Raw genomic sequence first — 17416 nt, 5'->3', positions numbered from 1 at the left:
GTTCACAATCCCACCTGAAATTATGTGTGAACATATGAGTTACTAGTTGTTCAGCTAGTATGATCATAATACCCACGGTTTTTTGTATTATTATCTGTGATTTCTTATGCTATAAAAACATCAGAATTTAGTTTTGGTTGTATTAGGTAATCGTGGTAAGATTTGAAGATATGGTATTTATATTATATAAAATCACTTGCTTCCGACAGAAGTCTATTCTTAAAATGTTCCCTTAGTCCCACACATGAAGAAGACTTTTGAGGTCTTGAAAGTGATTTTATGTCAAAATTAACCTAATAAACAGCATCAAATGTCAAAATATATTATCAGAATAACTCAAATTACATTCCAAATATAGTCAACCCAATTAACATGAATTGCGTAACATTTGTAAACCATAGTTTGAGAATTAGGCTAGTATTGGTTTACAATAGATGAAGCCAGTGAACACATCATTCCATTTGCATTAGCAAAATAAATATAACATATCTCTAAATTTGGAAATAAATTAAGAGAACTGGTGCGGGAGAGGCTGGAGAATGGATAAATTATTATGGCATTTTTTTATCAGCATGCTGCCCCGTCTCAAATCTGTCATACATTTTCAGACTGGTTTATAATTTTATTTGTAGAATTGATCCCATTTATTTATTTATTTATTTTATTGGCACTGTAGACAGTCTACTGCACTCAGTTGCTACTGCGTTTTACCACACTTTAAATGAGTACATGCCCATCTTCTTAATATTGTATATGAATTTTGATTGGTCATTGCAATGCTAAAAAAAAAAAAAAAAAAAAAAAACATGTTGTACATCTTGTAATTTAAATGACTTTTTTTTCTTAAAATGTTCGAAGCATAATTAATCATCTGTTCAATATCAGAATATAAACCAATCAAACATTTACCAAATACAGCTCATTATGCTGACTGCATAAACGAGACCTTGATGTTCCAATCCATATTCATCATCTCCCCATTGTGCAATGACGTTCTAGCCCCACAGTAGAAGCGTGGGTATATAAGTGTAGCGCTGAACGAGCCTTACAAGCAGATGAGAGGGTTTCTCAGTTAGTAACCAATCAGAAATATACCGAGGGTTGTTGCTGCAAATAAAAACTCATTAAAAAGCAACACAGGTGCTAATGCTTCTTGAATCTACTTGCAGAATCAGATAGCCGTACCTGTAACAAGAGTCAAGTGATATTTGCTTCATGCGTCTTAATAAAGACATTGAGAAGGCATGGAGTTACCAAAAGCGGATCAGATGTACTCTTCTGTGATGAACAAAAAAAATACTGAGACTGGCTTTCTGGAGCTAAATATCTCGAACCAATGCTCTTCCGTTTGTAACCCAAGGGAATCCGATACCGATGAGTTAATTATGGATTACAACGCTGAGGTGACCGCTGTCATTGGAATTAAGGTGTCCAATAACCTGGGCAACATTTCTAAAACAGGTATGGGGATCATTAAAACCGTCACCGGGCAGTGGAAGCGTCAAGAACGAAAGAACATGCTCTGCAGGTCAGCTAGTAGCCACCCAGACGTGGACAGGAACTCCAAGAGGTTTAATGGACAGTTTACACCGGTTCACATGCACAATAATCCTTCTTTGAGCCCCCTTGAGTCGCCCTGCCCAGGGTGCATTCAACGAGTGAAGCCAGAAAACTGTCGGCGCTTGGTGGTGATGGGGGCTCCCAAAGTCGGGAAAAGCTCCATTGTCGGGAGATTTCTGAAGGGCAGCTTCGATGACCAGTATGTACCAACCACAGAGGATTTCCACAGAAAGCTGTATCAGATCAAAGGGGAGAATTATCAGCTGGACATCCTCGATGCTTCTGGAGAGAGGTCTTTCCCAGCAAAAAGGAGATTGACAATTCTCACAGGTATGTGCGTGTCAGTGTCTGAAAACATTGTTTCTAAGATGTTAAAACAAAACCAAGCTTTAAAAGTATGATCTTTGTGTGTATGTTTCAATACCTAATAAGTAAAGCATTGTTATATTAATTATGTGTTAACATAGTAACGTTCATGTTTTATTTTTAAGTAACATTTTATTGTAAGATAAAGTATTAAATTGGTTTTATTTTTATTTCATAGGAGATATATTCCTCCTGGTTTGCAGTTTGGATGACAGAGAATCTTTTCAAGAGGTCTGCTCGCTCCTGAAGGAGATTATCGAAGCTAAAAAGAAACTGATGAAGTCGAAAGATGACATATTCGTCCCGACTGTGGTCTGTGGAAATAAATTGGACACAGAGCAGTTCGGGAGAGCGGTGACTCGGGAAGACGTGTCCAAAGCCCTCGGACAGGGGAGCGTTTACTTTGAGACCTCTGCCAAGGACAACACTAACATGGAAGAAATGTTTCAGGCTCTTGTGGAGCGAGCCGGGCTACCCATGGAGACCAGTCCTTCCCACCACAGGAGTGTCTCTGTCCGGTCTTTCCAAAAGCAGCGCCAGCCGAGGGGACGAGGGGGAAAAGAGAACTTGTTTCCGTGCGGAGCAGTGTATCCCTGTGCCCGCCGCCCCAGCTTCAGCACAGACCTCCAAACCATTGTGGGACCCAGTCTGCCAAGAAAACGGAGCAAACCACTTGAGAAATGCCACATACAGTAAAGCCAATGTGACTGTTAAGAACTTTAAAGTTCTTAACTTTTTAACTTCTGAGAACTTAATTTATTTTATTTTATAACTGGTCTATCGAGTCTGTAAACTAAGTCATGACTATGGGCTGGTCCCTAGCGAAGTCTCATATTGATTAAGGGACAGTCAGATTCCTCTTGGTGAACATTGTAAAAAACTGCACAAATTGTACTTTTTAAAAACATTATCATTTATCTTAACAAATATCATACTTGTTTGAATGTGCACACAGCTATTGAACAACTTTTTCTTACTGTAATAAAATTACATGCATTGAACTGTGCTTCATTTGATTTAATTATATAATTTTGCAACTCTACCCATGGGAATATAAAAGCTAGAAATACACAGGTATCATGATATCAGGTTTCCGGATACATAAAAACAGCATTGATTCAATACCCATTATCCGTATCTCCAGTTTCATATCCTGACCCCTTTAATAAACTATGACTTGTCCTATATCTTAGAATGAATGTTGACTATAAAGTCATCCAGCACTTCAAAAACACTTAATCATAGAGTAAAAACTATAAAAGCCAATTAGACAAACGTTTTGGCTAGTTCCTTTCACCTTGTCCAATCTGCATTAGAAAAGCATTTGCTGCAAATATTTACATGGTCATTTTACTGGTCACCCAGCAGATATGAAAAATCCCAGATAAAGGCTTTTTTTAGTGGATCTATGTATTTCTTGCACCAGTTAAACCAGCACTTGAAGTAGCACCAAGCCACCCCAGCGCTGGTCATTGTTGGAATGCATCTTAGGGTTTGACACCAGTTAGGGAGGATGGCTTTCTGCTTGCTCCATTGAAATATTGTGTTGTGTTTAAGATTTAGGTGGTGTTGGACTGTATGTCATTTGCTTAGTAATGGTCTTTATCATATATATATATATATATATATATATATATATATATATATATATATATATATATATATATATATACACACACACACACACACACACACACACACACACACACCATGCCGCCCACCAAAGAATGTTCTAACCATTAGGTTAACCTTAACTTTCACTACACAGTATTTAATCCTTGAATATGCAAACCCTGCTCTTCACTCTCTTACCAAGAATTAATCTCAGTTTAACCCTTGTGCCAGTAACTTTAGAAAATGTTTCAATAACAGCTACAGTGTACTGTTGAATAACAGCAGTGAGTCACCTCAGAGCTTTCTTCCTGAGCTTCTTTCCAAATCCCGCTTTCAATCTCACGTTCTCCTAGGACACATTAACAATAATGTGAAAAAAGCAAACAAATCAACGGAAACCAGGGATGAATAAGCTCTCAAGAACTCATCTGATGACATCATGGTGTGTGTGTGTGTGTGTGTACACATATATATATATATATATATATATATATATATATATATATATATATATATATATATATATATATATATATAGTGAGACAACTGTTTTTTTTGTTTTGTTTTTTTAAATTAAAAGAAAATAAAAATGTAAATTGCACTTGGAGCCTTTACTTCCTGTTCTACTATTTCCAAGAAGATGATGCAAAAGCACAGAATTCACACAGATCATTCTTTCTTTCTCCCACTCATGCAAAATAAAAAGGACAGTTGTCTTTGGCTACAACAGGCACTATACACCCCACATCTAAATTCAAGCACCTCTGTTATTCAGTCCATATAGATTTGGAATACTAGAATTTTAGGAAATATATAGATATTTAGCACGGGGATGTATTTTAAGCAGCATCTCTTCGATTTGATCAACATCTGAATGAAATAAAAATAACTTTCTGAAAATCTTCTTTAATTTAGATCAATGAGGGACATTAAATTGAAATACTAATTACACTTTTAATGTATGTGGTGGCCCAGTTACATAACTGCAATTTGGGCCTTTGAGTGACTACAATATTCAGAGGGGGCCTTAAACACTACCTCAACAAGCAAGAAAAGATGACATGATTTTCAAGCAAAGATGATATGATTTTCTTTGAATATCTGACTCTCTACCAGCAGATGATTAGATTATATAGGGCAGCTGAGTGCTGTATTTAAAAGGAAAGCCAGCCAGATTAATAATGTTACATGACAAGTAAATGAAATAGGCAGTATTTTAGCAGAATAATTAATTTTGTTTGTGAGACAGTAACTACTGTTGACATGCCAATGCATTCACTGTGTGTAGCAGCATTTACCCCTCCTGGTACCTTGGTAAAAACATGTAGGATTCTAGTACCATGACCAGCATCAACACAACCATTCTTATAAAAGTGCTAAATAGCAACTTGCTGCAATTCAAACAGCAATTCCCACCTGTTGCACCATCCTTACCAGTGCATTAACAGGCACGCACAGCTACTTAGGTCAGGAACATTGAGTCTTTACAGAGGATGCTAATTTGCAAGGGCCTAGCAAAGGAAAAATGCAGCAAACCATTTTTTAACCAGGCAAATCCACTAAACGACAGTGGTCTTGAACACTTACTGACAAAATATTGATATAATGTAAAGGAAAAAATATATTGGTGCAGTGAAGGAATACAAAGGTTACCAGCATGCTCTCTCCGGTAGCTTGCTGTGGTAAGTTCCTTGCATTACGGTTAATACTGTCTCACAGTTTTGTCTCCTTATTAAATTACAAAACCTCGTCAGTAATCAGCAAGATCAAAACTCCTTATATGGCCACAACCTTTATAAAGCATGACAAAAACTCTAATGGCTCAATGTATTGTTAGTTCTTGTGGCACATGGCGTTTGTTCGATAATGGTTTACAGAATGACTAGAAACGTGATGCTCACACGTGGCATGTGATCTCTTTATATCAGTAATAAAAGCTTTCCAATATGTAGATAATGGCATCAGGCTTTGACATTGAAAATATAATGGGGCATGTGCACATTTTCACGTGTTTGCTTTGGATTCCCATTGATTTGCAATTCCTATTTGTGATGTACAGTTCCAACCTTTATAAATGACAGGTATTCATCTCCAATTCCATGGTCCATCGTCCATGATTCATACTATAATTTAAATGGCATAAACAACTTCTTTATAATCATTGTCAGTAAGAGGCATTTTGATTAGATGCAATGATTTCAATTAAACCATTCTTGTTTGTGTGGCCTAGTTTCAGGCAGTTTGAGCGTTTAATGTTGAGAGAGAGGGATCTTAACAATGGAATAAACTGACAAAGACTCTTGACATGGTTTTTCAAATGTTTTTAACAGAACTGTATGTCTGCTCTTGACTATTTTAAACTGCAGTGAGCCAAGTTGATTTTCAAGTTGATGGGGTATTTACTTTTGCCAGAAAATAGGTAACGGTGGAGCAGGTTTGAGTTAGCAGAGTTAAAAGGTCACAATATCACAATTTCTCAAATCCAGGATGTAATAAACACACCAGCCTGTAATCAAGATGCAAGACACTTATATTGAATAGAGAAACATGATATAATTAGCCAGAATGTAGTGATTATTTTAATTCATCACTCATGCTGTGTTAATCAAATCAAAAATAAAAAAAAAAAAAAAAAAAAAAACATTCCACAATTGGTTGTACAGCATGGATTTTTTTTAAATTTCAGAAAATGCTTTTTTTTCCTCCCCAGCTAAAAAAGAACTGAATTGCAGGCCCTCATCATCCCAGAAGTCTGTCAATCAGTCATTGCATTAGTGGGCTACAGGTGTCACCTACAAGTTGTTACAGCTCACAAAGAAAACCAATTCAGCATCAGACAGATGCATTTGTCTATTTCACTTGCCGAACAAAATGCACTGCATGCTGGATTTCTGCCAACAGTGTGTTGCTGAGCAGATTTCAGCTGCTGGCTAACGTGAGTTTTTTTCAACATTTTGTTTTTGTTCAGTTGAGTATCTTCTGGCTTTGTATTCAATTTTGAAACTTTTTTTTCTGTTATACAGTTACTGGTGAACAATTGTACTTGGCTTCACTTTTGGCAAAATACTGGAATTATTTAACACATCAATGCTATAATAAAGCAACTGAAGAATATAATGAAAACTTAATAGCCTCAATGAGGAGGTGAAGGTTTCTAAACAAAATGCTCTTCTAGCTAACGGAAGTAGTATGATTGGTGTGGGGGTGGTTTGATTTTTTTCACATCAAGAATATCCTGTCGATAGCACATATTCTCATTTATAAAACAACAAAAGTACCCTGCTGATATTATATGGTTATTATATGGTTATATAAACAAGATTTTACATTTTAAGGAATACAGAAAATACTGCAAATTACACCCCCCCCCCCCCCCCCCCCCACCTCCACCTATGCCCCTTTCATCTATCTTACATTACATAACTCTCACACTCAAAATAATTGCATCCTAAACAGAAGGGAGACAGCTTAGACATGTGCCATAGATAGATCACAGAAGCACTCGCGATCTGTCGAGTCTCAAGAGTAGGATCTCAGTAATATTGCATGTTGATTTTCTGCAGGCCCCCCGCCCCCCCGTTCTTCAATTACCATATTTGTTCCAGTCAAATACCAATGACCTATGAGCACACAGAGCCTCCAAGAATGCTCATATTCCAATTAGGAAAGTACTGCTCTGTCTGTAAAGACAATTGACAAATTTTGTTTATCTTTTTTAAACCATACATTTAATGTACAGTGCCATGACATGTTGGTACACTCAACATGCTTACTCGATATCCTAACGGTTTACAGAATTACTAGAAACGTGAGGCTCACACGTGACATTCGGTTTCTTTATGTCTGTACTAAAAGCTTTCCAATCTGTGATTGTATAGAACTTAATTACAAAATTTCCACCAAGAGGATCTTGGAAAAGGCTGGTCTACTTTTTTTTTTAATAACCTAAATACATTTCATCATAATTAGTGAATATCTAGACATATATAAAAACTGTGTGTGACATACCCACAGTTTTTCATCCACCCACTCAATTTGACAATGGGTTCTCTAGATATATCTAATAATTTTGCGACTGCAGACAATGAACAGACATATAGCTGGTCATCTCAACTGGCCAAAGGGTTCTTTATATATTGACTGAAGTGTGATGTACTTACACCTGCCTCCACCATATCCTCATACAGGGATATGCATCCTCAGCGGCAGTTCATTAAGAGCCAGTCTGCCGCATCAGCTATTGTGTGGTCTAAATAATTGTGTTTAATTCCCCAATATGGATATCAAAGCTTTTTTTTTTTTTTTTTTTTTTTTTTTTTTTTGAGCCTCATTTACAATGCCATTTCAAGTGCTCTACACCTCACTGTGAAGCAAGAGAGTAGGGACACTACATTACAGGGAGCTGTTACAAGGAATGCATTACAAACAAAGTTATATCATTTTGCCGATTAACTATTGCATTTATTTACTAGTATGAGCTTTACATACGAGAAATATCCCAAAGCACTTGTGAATTACAAGTTCAGCATTCCAGCATGCAAACGTGACAGTCGTTATCCACTGAAAAACACCTACATACAGCTAGTTTAAATGTGTCCAGTTAAACAATTCACTCAAAAGGTCACAGAATGTGCAGTCGATCAGTTAATACAATATGGAGGATGACAGTTATTTCAGTGGTGTGTTTATTAATAACAGCGTTAACCTTATTTAAAGCACATTTGTTGTTTACTAATTAAATTATTAACAAATGTTTTTAATCGATTAAAGAGTATCGAGCAGGTCATGCTAAACAGCAGGTCCCCCATGTGGCACAGGCAGTGTTTCCATGTGACAGGAACCCGTGCCTTTGTCGTCCATTTACTGCTCACTCTGGCTTCACGTGTTTGTATAAAAGGTTTGATTGAAAAAACACCATTTAAAAGGAAGTTCTTGTTATTTTGTGATTTTGAGACGAATGCATTTGAGGTTCCTCCCCATAAATATGTCACTGACATTTAACATAGAAGCCTGCATGGTGGTTAGGTAAATTAAGCTATTGAAGTAGTGTATGAGTCACTCCGCTATATGCGCACTTCTTACAATTACTCATTAAAAATTGATTCTTCCCCAGCAGTTTTCAAAAGGTGGTTTCTTGCTTGCTCTGCCTCTCTCCTGACGCTGTCATCTGAAGCTGGTTCAGCAGAGCAGGCAGCATGCTGTCCAGCACTGCCAATCCTCCCCAGGAACACCTCACTCCCCTAAGAGCGAACAAACAGATAGTTGCATCCCCAGAATATGGTGTGGTCACACAAAGCATGCTTGTTTTTACTTTCAAAATGTATTTTCTCCCTGGCTCAAAGATGTGTGCAGCAGAGTATAAACCTTTAAACCTAGTGTAAAACTTTAACTCTTTCCGGTTCGACGTCATCAAAAAGACGTCAAGCACAGGTCTCTAGTCGGGTTTTTTTTTCCGGAAAAAGCAGAGAAAACTTTTCAATGGCTGAGTGAGACCAATAGGAGCAGGAAAAAAAGGGGCAGATCTGAGCAATACACAGAGGCCCTGCACCACAGACCTAACGCGGACATAAAGAAACAAGATAGCTGCTTCCACATCCAGCGCTCTCACGGACATTTGCAGAGCTTTTTGAGATGTTATAGGAATAATATAATGATAAAAAGTTTGGTGATAAAACGAGTGATCAGGAGAGGATTTATCAGTATGCACTACTATGAAGAGGTATGTGATAAATACAGTGAACAAGGGATGGGGGTTGGCTGGAGATGCAGTACTGAGTGTGCCTTTTAAACCTGTTTTACTGTGAAAAAAACAACTTTTAAACAGTGCATGTAAAATCAAAGTGCGTGAGAAAATAAATTGGACCCGACGCGCCTGACAGGCGCTGAATAAATGGACCGCTAAGGACCATTTACAAATTTAACGGATCTAGTAGTTTTTTAAGTCCTTTATGTATTAACTTTTTCACTGTACAAGAAAGAAAACAGTTTTCAGAACTGTATACCACTTTTATAGCATGCATCAGTCGAAAAGGTCCTTTCACATAAAAGAGTAGACCAGTAAACAAATTATTTGCACAACCCTATATATGAATGATATTTACTTGTTTTTTTATTAGCACATGGCGGTCTGTTTCACAGAGTTCCAGATCTGCTAGTCAGTATGTCGCTTAAGCAAATAAAATGTGATCTGCAAAGCCTCTTGCAGCTACTGCACAAGGAGCTGTGTTGTGAGTTCTTATACACAGAATAGTATGAGGGGCTGTCTATCAGTCATGAACTAGTCTGTTACCTGCTGTCCATGATCAGCAAACCTTCCTGGAGCAGGCCTTGCACCTCCTGGGACCCTTTGAAGATTTCCTGTAGGCTCCACTCAGGACAGATCTGTTTCCAGTGCTAAACAGAACACGAACGTGTTAGTACAGACTTACAGATTCAAGGACTGTTTTTTTTTGTTTTTGTTTTTACAATCTTTTTTAAAACTGAAATTGAAAATCCCTTTAAAAAGAATAGCACAAATCCATGAAACAGGGACACGCAAGAAAACGTAATACGGCTGATATTATTGCCCTTAAATTATTTTATTTGTCTTTACTGCTGTTGGGTATCATGCACTTGTTGGTTAAACATTGTAAATGTAATCTTTAAACGGAATGGATGCCCACTAGTGGAGAAAAACTGAAGCAGCAGCTAAGAGCTTAAAGGGAACGTCAGATATTTTCAGGAAATCTATAATAACCTCACAGTGCAGTATAAGAAGTATACAGACGTACTTCATGAGTGATGCCCTCAGTCATCCGCAGACCCATCACCATGGCTTCTTCAGAACTAGAAACAAACATAAAAAAAATAAATAAAAACAGCACCACCTTTAAAATATTGTTTCATACTGATGCATATTCATATACAGCAGCCATTTTAAAAGTTAGTTTGAATAATGCAATCCACTGAAAATGTTCTGAAGGCTATCTCCAGGCACAGGCGGTGTTGTCTATACTGCTTTGTTAACTCACACGTCAAGTCGGCTCAGAGGCACTCTCTTTCTGGTTCCATGCCCACACCTCTGCACCTCCCTCATCCAGAAGTCTGGTTCAAGAGTCTGAATCCGGGCTTCTCTCAGCATCGCCCCGTCTCCCAGCGGGACAAACCTACCGTGGGCTCCTTGAGAGTGGGAGGAACATGGATAGGTTACAAGAAACAGTAGAAAACAAGATACACAGAAATGCAGTACTATATGTAACTGAAGCGAAAAAGAAACTTACTAGAATTACCTGACGAATGTTTCAAGCCCATACAACGTGTACGCCATTTATGGTTGCACAGTTTTCCCTGTTAGTTTTTTTTTTTTTTAATATTTTTTGCTTCTGTACTCAAAAAAAATGCAGGTTCAGATTTCTGCTGAAGAAATGTTCCTGCACTGTTATCCCTACCTGGCCCAATGCCGATGTACTGCCTTCCCTTCCAGTAGGCCAGGTTGTGCACACTGACTGCATCCTAGAAAAATCAAACCAAAGCGTCAAGCTTTTTTAATTAAAATATCACGGTTACAAAACCTTCACCTCCAAGTCAGGAGTTGTCTTTGGAACCCTTATTACTACATAAAGCCATTTCCTATCCCCAGGATGCTGTTCATTGTTGCATTGAGCTGTACAGAACTTTATTGGGTCTTCTCAATTTCACGATTATTCCCCACTGCAAATTATTTCAGTTTTATTAAAATGAAATACTGGGCAAATTATGCCATTAATTCAGCTCATGGTAAGATCTGGAATGGCTCAAATTCTGTGAAGTGGGTGTGCTCAGACCCTTATATGGTGTTGAGATATAGCATATAAACCAATTTATTAAAAATTTCACATCAATGTATTTTTAAACGTACGTTTTTGGCAAAGTTTGAAACTTCGTATTGACGGAAGCCACATTTTCCCAAAATCCTCCTTGCTGCATTGTACATCTGGGCTGTGAGCTCCTCACTGGGTACGCTCAGTTTTCCATCCTGCACCTGTTTAAAGAGGGCGGTACCTCTCTCTAGGGTTAGCTGATACAGGGACACATGATCACAGCAGAGCAATAGCAGCTCCTCTAGCTCTTTCTCCCATGATTCCACGCTCTGTCCTGGACGGCCGAAGATAACATCAACTGAGGTGCGACCTGGGCAGAGCTTCTTCGCTTCCTCAAGAGTCTGCTGGGCATGCTGCGATGTGTGATCCCTCCCCAAGAGCACAAGGTCTGGATCATGCAAGGACTGCAAAAACATTCAAAAAGGAAAAAAAAGAAAAAAAAAAGAATATATATATATATATATATATATATATATATATATATATATATATATATATATATATATATATATATATATATATATGTACACACACACACACACAAAAAGACACAAACAGATGAAAGCATATAATAACATCTTAACCTTCTGCGGAAGATCTTTTTGTTCTTTGCAAGTAATTTATCCTTTAGTTTGGAATATGCAGATATATTTTAATGTAAACGTTATTGATGTTTTTTGGTGACCAATCACATCATTTCCCTTAGCTTAGTTCCAATAGTTTAGCTGCAATCAAGGTAAGTGAGCAACAACACAGGAAGCTGTTAAGATACTAAGAAGGAGCAGTTTAATTATTTTGATCTACAGTATTGCAGTACAAACATCCGTATATACTGAATCAGAGTACAGCTATGGCCAAAAGTTTTGTAACACCCTACAGAATTACCTAGTTTTGCTTCCTAAAGTTGAATGAAACCTGCTGAATAATGTTATGTTAACATACTGAATTACATACCGCTTTGTAGTTTTCCATAAACTGACAAAAATTGAAAAATATGACATTTAAAAATCCAACATGAAATACCGTACTACTATTATGGCTTCCGGGTAGATTTCTGCGATATAATTTTGTAGTTTCTTTGATGAAAGATCTAAATTATGTTCATAAAATTCTAGGTGGTGCTAAACTTTTGGCCTTAGCTGTATATGAAACAAAGTCAGTAACCAAAATACCTTCAACCCAAGAAGGATGGGGAGGGGTAAGAAAAATATAATACAAATATTCCAAACATGGTTTCCTTTTAAAAGAAAACTTTAACGATAAAACACACAACACAAGGCGGTAACACTGATTGTATTAAAGGTGCCTACAGTTTGCAGGTGGTTGCGTCTTACCTGGATTCCAATGGAGAAGCGATTCACTCCAGCAGATCTGAACTCGGACAGTTTAGAAGCACCCACGGAGGTAGGGTTGACCTCCAAAGTTACCTCTGCATCGCTAGGGAGCTGTGCCCGCTTAGCAACTGATTCAAGGATGGCAGCAACGGTGGAAGGCAGGGCCAGGCTTGGAGTCCCCCCTCCAAAGAATATAGATGAGATCCTGAGCAGCACGGCAGAGAGACAGGAAGATCTTATTAACTGTCCATGGACCAGATTTATTAAGAGGGATGAAACCTACACCCTATCCGAGCCACAAACTCAAAGGACTTTTAGATTTTTTGCAACCCTTCCTGGCAAAGCCAAACTTACAGGGGGGGGGGGGGGGGGGCTGTTTCAATTCAAATCAATTATACTTTTCAGTGTATCCAATGCTTTACTTTGGGATGTGAAAGAACAAGTCCTGTTCTGGCAGGCAATACTTATTGTAACCATTAGCACTTAAAAATTAAAACAAAATGATTTATATGCAGCTGAAACTAACTGCTCAAAATATGTCAGATGCAGGTGGTTTCTGAAGGGAGGGAACAATACTGATAATGGGCCTGCATCAATGACACTCAAATTAATAGTCTGAACAGGCCCACGTGATGTTTTGTCTATTGCACCTAGCTATGGAGTGTTTTGAATATTATAAATCACAACCACTGAGACCATTAAAATGTGTTTACCAAGCAATATTCAACAGTGTATATCCCTTTATGGAAACACCGCGGTGAGGTGTGCACAGTACTGCCAGCCACACCTCTGCAGAAATCATAAGACAAACTCACGCACAGTGCACCGGTGACTCACCGTTTCACCTGGCTGAGTCGAAGGAGAGTCTCAGTCTCCCGCACCAAACACTTCATCATCGCATTGTGATCTACATCCCGGGCGATGTACTTATTGAAATTGCAGTAGGTACAGCGTCTCTGACAATACGGCCACTGAGCGAGTTGAGGAATACAGAGAGAGAGAGAGAGTCACATTTAATATATTTCAGAACTACTTCTGTTATGCTTAAATGGCCCGAAATATATTGGCTACTTTTAAATATGATCAATACAGTGCACAATTATATAAATGTAATTACTGTTATTATGGCAACCACTGTATGACCGCAACACTTACATGAAGATACAGGCCAGCCTCCTCCGTAATCGGAAACGTGTCCTCCTGACCCGGTCCACTCTTCTGTCTTATCGAGAAACGTGTCTGTTGTCCCCACCACTTTGTCCTTCCCAACCCGGACCAAGCACGAATCAAGATGGAGCGAACCCGGAATTGCCATACTGCTGGGCACATGCGTAATATAACTCATATGTTAAATTTAAGTTATCAAAACTTGCTTTAAAAGCTCGCACATTAACTGTTACATAGGCTAACCCCAACACCCTTTTTTATTTTTTAACTGAAACTGTTATCTGAAATAATAACTTAAGTTAACATTAACATAACCAAGGCATCAACTTTCAAACGCGGAGAAACTGTTTATTACTGTGTACGAATTGAAATAAATTACAAGCGGCAGCACTGAAATTGCCAACCTTCAAAAACGATATTAAATTGCAGACCCCACATGGAGAAAGACAGGAAGTAAACAAAACTGTAAGAAATCAGTTTCCTCTTGGTGTGACCACAGTTCAAGACCAATAGATGGCGCTTTCTCTCAACGAGAGATGCTGCAAACCAGGCAGAAATGATAGCTTTCCTTCATTGAAGGGGCTGTGTGGTTTGTCCTGAGAATCTGATTTTCTGATATTGTACTAATTTCTTCAGTGAGACATGGCAGGGTAATAAAAAGTTTTTCTTTGCAAAGTTTTTCTTTGCAAGATGACGTATTTATTTTAAACAGAGGACTGATTTTATGCAAACCAGCCAGTCTTTCTCTTAGCACCTTTCCAGTCTTACTGAAAAGCAATGGAATAGAAGGTTGCTAGTGCATTTCCATATATTGGCCGCTAGAGGGTAGAATGTGTTGTTTCAAGTGGTGTGGTTACTTTTTTCTAGAAGTACCGTGTTTGGGAAGAAAGTTGGCACATTAATACAATGGAACTGAACTACATGACTTTGATTAACAGTAGCAGTATATAAGATCAATAGCAGTTAGCTATTCATTAGTGGTAAAGGCAAAACAAATAATAGTTGTAAAGGGTATTTTCAATTTAACTAAACATTGATGCATCTAAATACCACCATCTTTTAAATCATTAAACAGGACCATCTCTTGCATTTAACATATTTTTATGGACAGAAACTGTGATTTTCTGTTGTGCTTTTCTATTTGCTTACTCACTGTCACCACAGTTGCAGAGGGGTTAGAAATTACAGTTTTGCACCCCTAGTGGTTATTTCTGAAACCACATCACTTAAGTTTGTTTTTTTCAGATGCAGCACTTGTGGTTGACATTAGTTGTTAGTAAGCCTGTTAAATAAGTAGAACCAGTAAACAGAAAAATATGCAATATTAAACAGGGTAGAAATGACATATTCTGAAAATATAGATGGTGTAAAGCTTACAATACATTGTCCCTGAATTCAACCATACGTTTAAGGGTTTTAGTCTGGAAAGACTCCAAGGGCAAGCTGAACTTTAGGGAGATACAGTAAAAAATGCAGCAAAACTGACATTTCAACATGTTTAATGAGCAAGAAACTAAAAGCAACGTCTTAATGTAGTTGCTACTGCAGTCAGTCTTTTAAAATGAACTTGGTTTTTGTCAGTTATATTTCTTATCAGGATGGCTCCATATAGTCAGTATAGCTTTTTAGCCAAAAGTTTGGACCTCCCTGGTATAAAGTATCCCTTTAAGACTGTGAAATCAACCATGCATAATACCAGGAGTCAATGAGGTGAAGCCATGAATTGAATATGTGAAAATGCTGATCAGGCATTATTACCTACCTCTGAAGCCTGAGGTTTTCATTCCTCCAGGCAGATCCAGTTCAATGCTGCCGCACTGTGACATGCATGAGTTTCTCAGACGGCAATCTCAACATAAATATTCCAAACGTAATCAGTTCTGTGAGTTTTTCCAGAAATGGAACACCCATGCGAAAGATACGAACCTTCATTAGCATTCACTGACTGATAAAAATGATACTGGCACGTAAACAGATTACAGAGATGAAAGGGGCAGATATGAAACTGACTGTATAGGGAAACAAAATCCATCTTTCAACTGAGAAGCACAAGCAGCTGTATCTGTTTAGCTGGCAAATTCAGATTACACCAAAGTCAAACAACTGCTTTAACATATTGTATTGGGAAATGGGACTTCTTCTTTCCAGTAATGGTGTACGATCATTTTTCAAGGTAGATATTTAGAATACAAATAAAAGTCTGACATAAAAATCCTGTTTAAAAGATAAGTGAGATCTACACAAGCAAGGACTATCACATTGACAGCTGTCTGCTGTAACAATCAGGGACACATTTTGTTTCAAAAAAAGGTTTCATAGTTTTAAAATTATACTGTAAAGAGTAAGTAGACTCAAAATTCATTTTTTCTTTGTGTTTTTTTGTAGGAGTGGTTCTTCTTGCATTTACTCAAATGCAGTTTTGTGAAGCTGCTTTCATCTTGAGTTCTATAGTCATACTGTCACAGATATATGAAACATAGGCAAGATCAGCCAGAGTCTTTTTTAGAAGTGAGCGCCATGTCTTCTGGACCAAGTTTCCAAGGTGTTGGTGCTTGCTAACATTAAGGCACTTTGGCTGATATAGCCTGCATATGTCTATGGCAGAATTAGAATGGAAGAGCAGCTCCTGAACTCCTAGTCAAAGAGCTTCAACACACAGTTATCAAAAAATAAATAAAACACAATATTATATTACTGTGATTACAATAAGAATTACACAGAATGGGTGGACTATGAGCTGTGAACTCTAACCAGTCATTGACCTGCATCAAAAGGGCAACATCACCTCTACTCCTAGTTCCTTCTGCTAATCCAGGCTGACCCCAGTGGGACCTATATGAGACATGGAATGTCAGTGAGTTTATAATGAGTGAATAGGTTCTTCACTTACTCCTTTTACTGTTTCAGTTGGGTGAACCGGTCCATTTTGTTACAGCAGACTTGATGACAAACTACTACCTCTGCAATGTAAAGCAAACTTGCATGACTGGGGTATCAAACTTACCGCTAAATTAGTAAAATAGTACTCGGTACAATGTAGTTTACTGTATAGTCTGAAAATACTGGAGATTGCATGACAACTGGTGTACTATTCAACTTCTGCTGATAAATAACGTACTACTTGCATTGTAATTGTTCAAAACCACAAGAGGTAAATCATTACTGCACTACTAAAAATGTCATAATAATTAATGCAGCAACTTTTGGCAAAAAGAAAGAATATTTTATTAGATATTCACCTACAAGGCATCAATATAGTCTTATATTAATTTTACTGTCACACCTCACCAATGGTGTATTGTACCAGTAAGGCATTTGTTATTATTTGTTATTATTTTATACTGAAGCGCCTTATCTTAGATATAAAACCAAATACATTTTCTCATAAAATAGTGTATGCCCACATTTTTTTGTAAACTTCATTTTAAAAAAAGACAAATAGAATATAGTAATGAAACTAGACTAGCATGTGAGCCTACTTTAAGATTTAGCACTGGGATGTTTCCATTAGATCCTAATGAAACAACAATAGAAGAG

The 17416-nt window shown here is 37.6% G+C and overlaps 2 protein-coding genes across 2 annotated transcripts; one reads left to right on the top strand and one right to left on the bottom strand.

The window, feature by feature from the left end:
• The first annotated feature begins 1081 nt into the window (after positions 1–1081).
• Positions 1082–2876, top strand: LOC121296650 (GTP-binding protein Rhes-like). The gene is made up of 2 exons (XM_041222413.1): positions 1082–1890; positions 2105–2876. The coding sequence occupies exons 1-2, from the start codon at positions 1245–1247 to the stop codon at positions 2620–2622; spliced, it is 1164 nt and encodes a 387-aa protein (XP_041078347.1). The 5' UTR covers positions 1082–1244; the 3' UTR covers positions 2623–2876.
• Positions 2877–7976: 5100 nt separating this feature from the next.
• Positions 7977–14355, bottom strand: rsad1 (radical S-adenosyl methionine domain containing 1). Its single transcript, XM_041222520.1, has 10 exons — positions 14284–14355; positions 13868–14028; positions 13550–13683; positions 12713–12917; positions 11417–11782; positions 10968–11031; positions 10551–10698; positions 10311–10365; positions 9830–9933; positions 7977–8780 (listed from the first exon to the last, which is right to left on the bottom strand). Exons 1-10 carry the CDS (start codon positions 14315–14317, stop codon positions 8660–8662), a joined length of 1392 nt encoding a protein of 463 aa, XP_041078454.1. The 5' UTR covers positions 14318–14355; the 3' UTR covers positions 7977–8659.
• Positions 14356–17416: the final 3061 nt, after the last annotated feature.

Source organism: Polyodon spathula, chromosome 21, assembly GCF_017654505.1.
Source record: "Polyodon spathula isolate WHYD16114869_AA chromosome 21, ASM1765450v1, whole genome shotgun sequence".
NCBI classification, from domain to species: domain Eukaryota; kingdom Metazoa; phylum Chordata; class Actinopteri; order Acipenseriformes; family Polyodontidae; genus Polyodon; species Polyodon spathula.
Note: the sequence above shows the minus strand (reverse complement) of the source record. Positions and strands in the feature narration are given on the sequence as shown.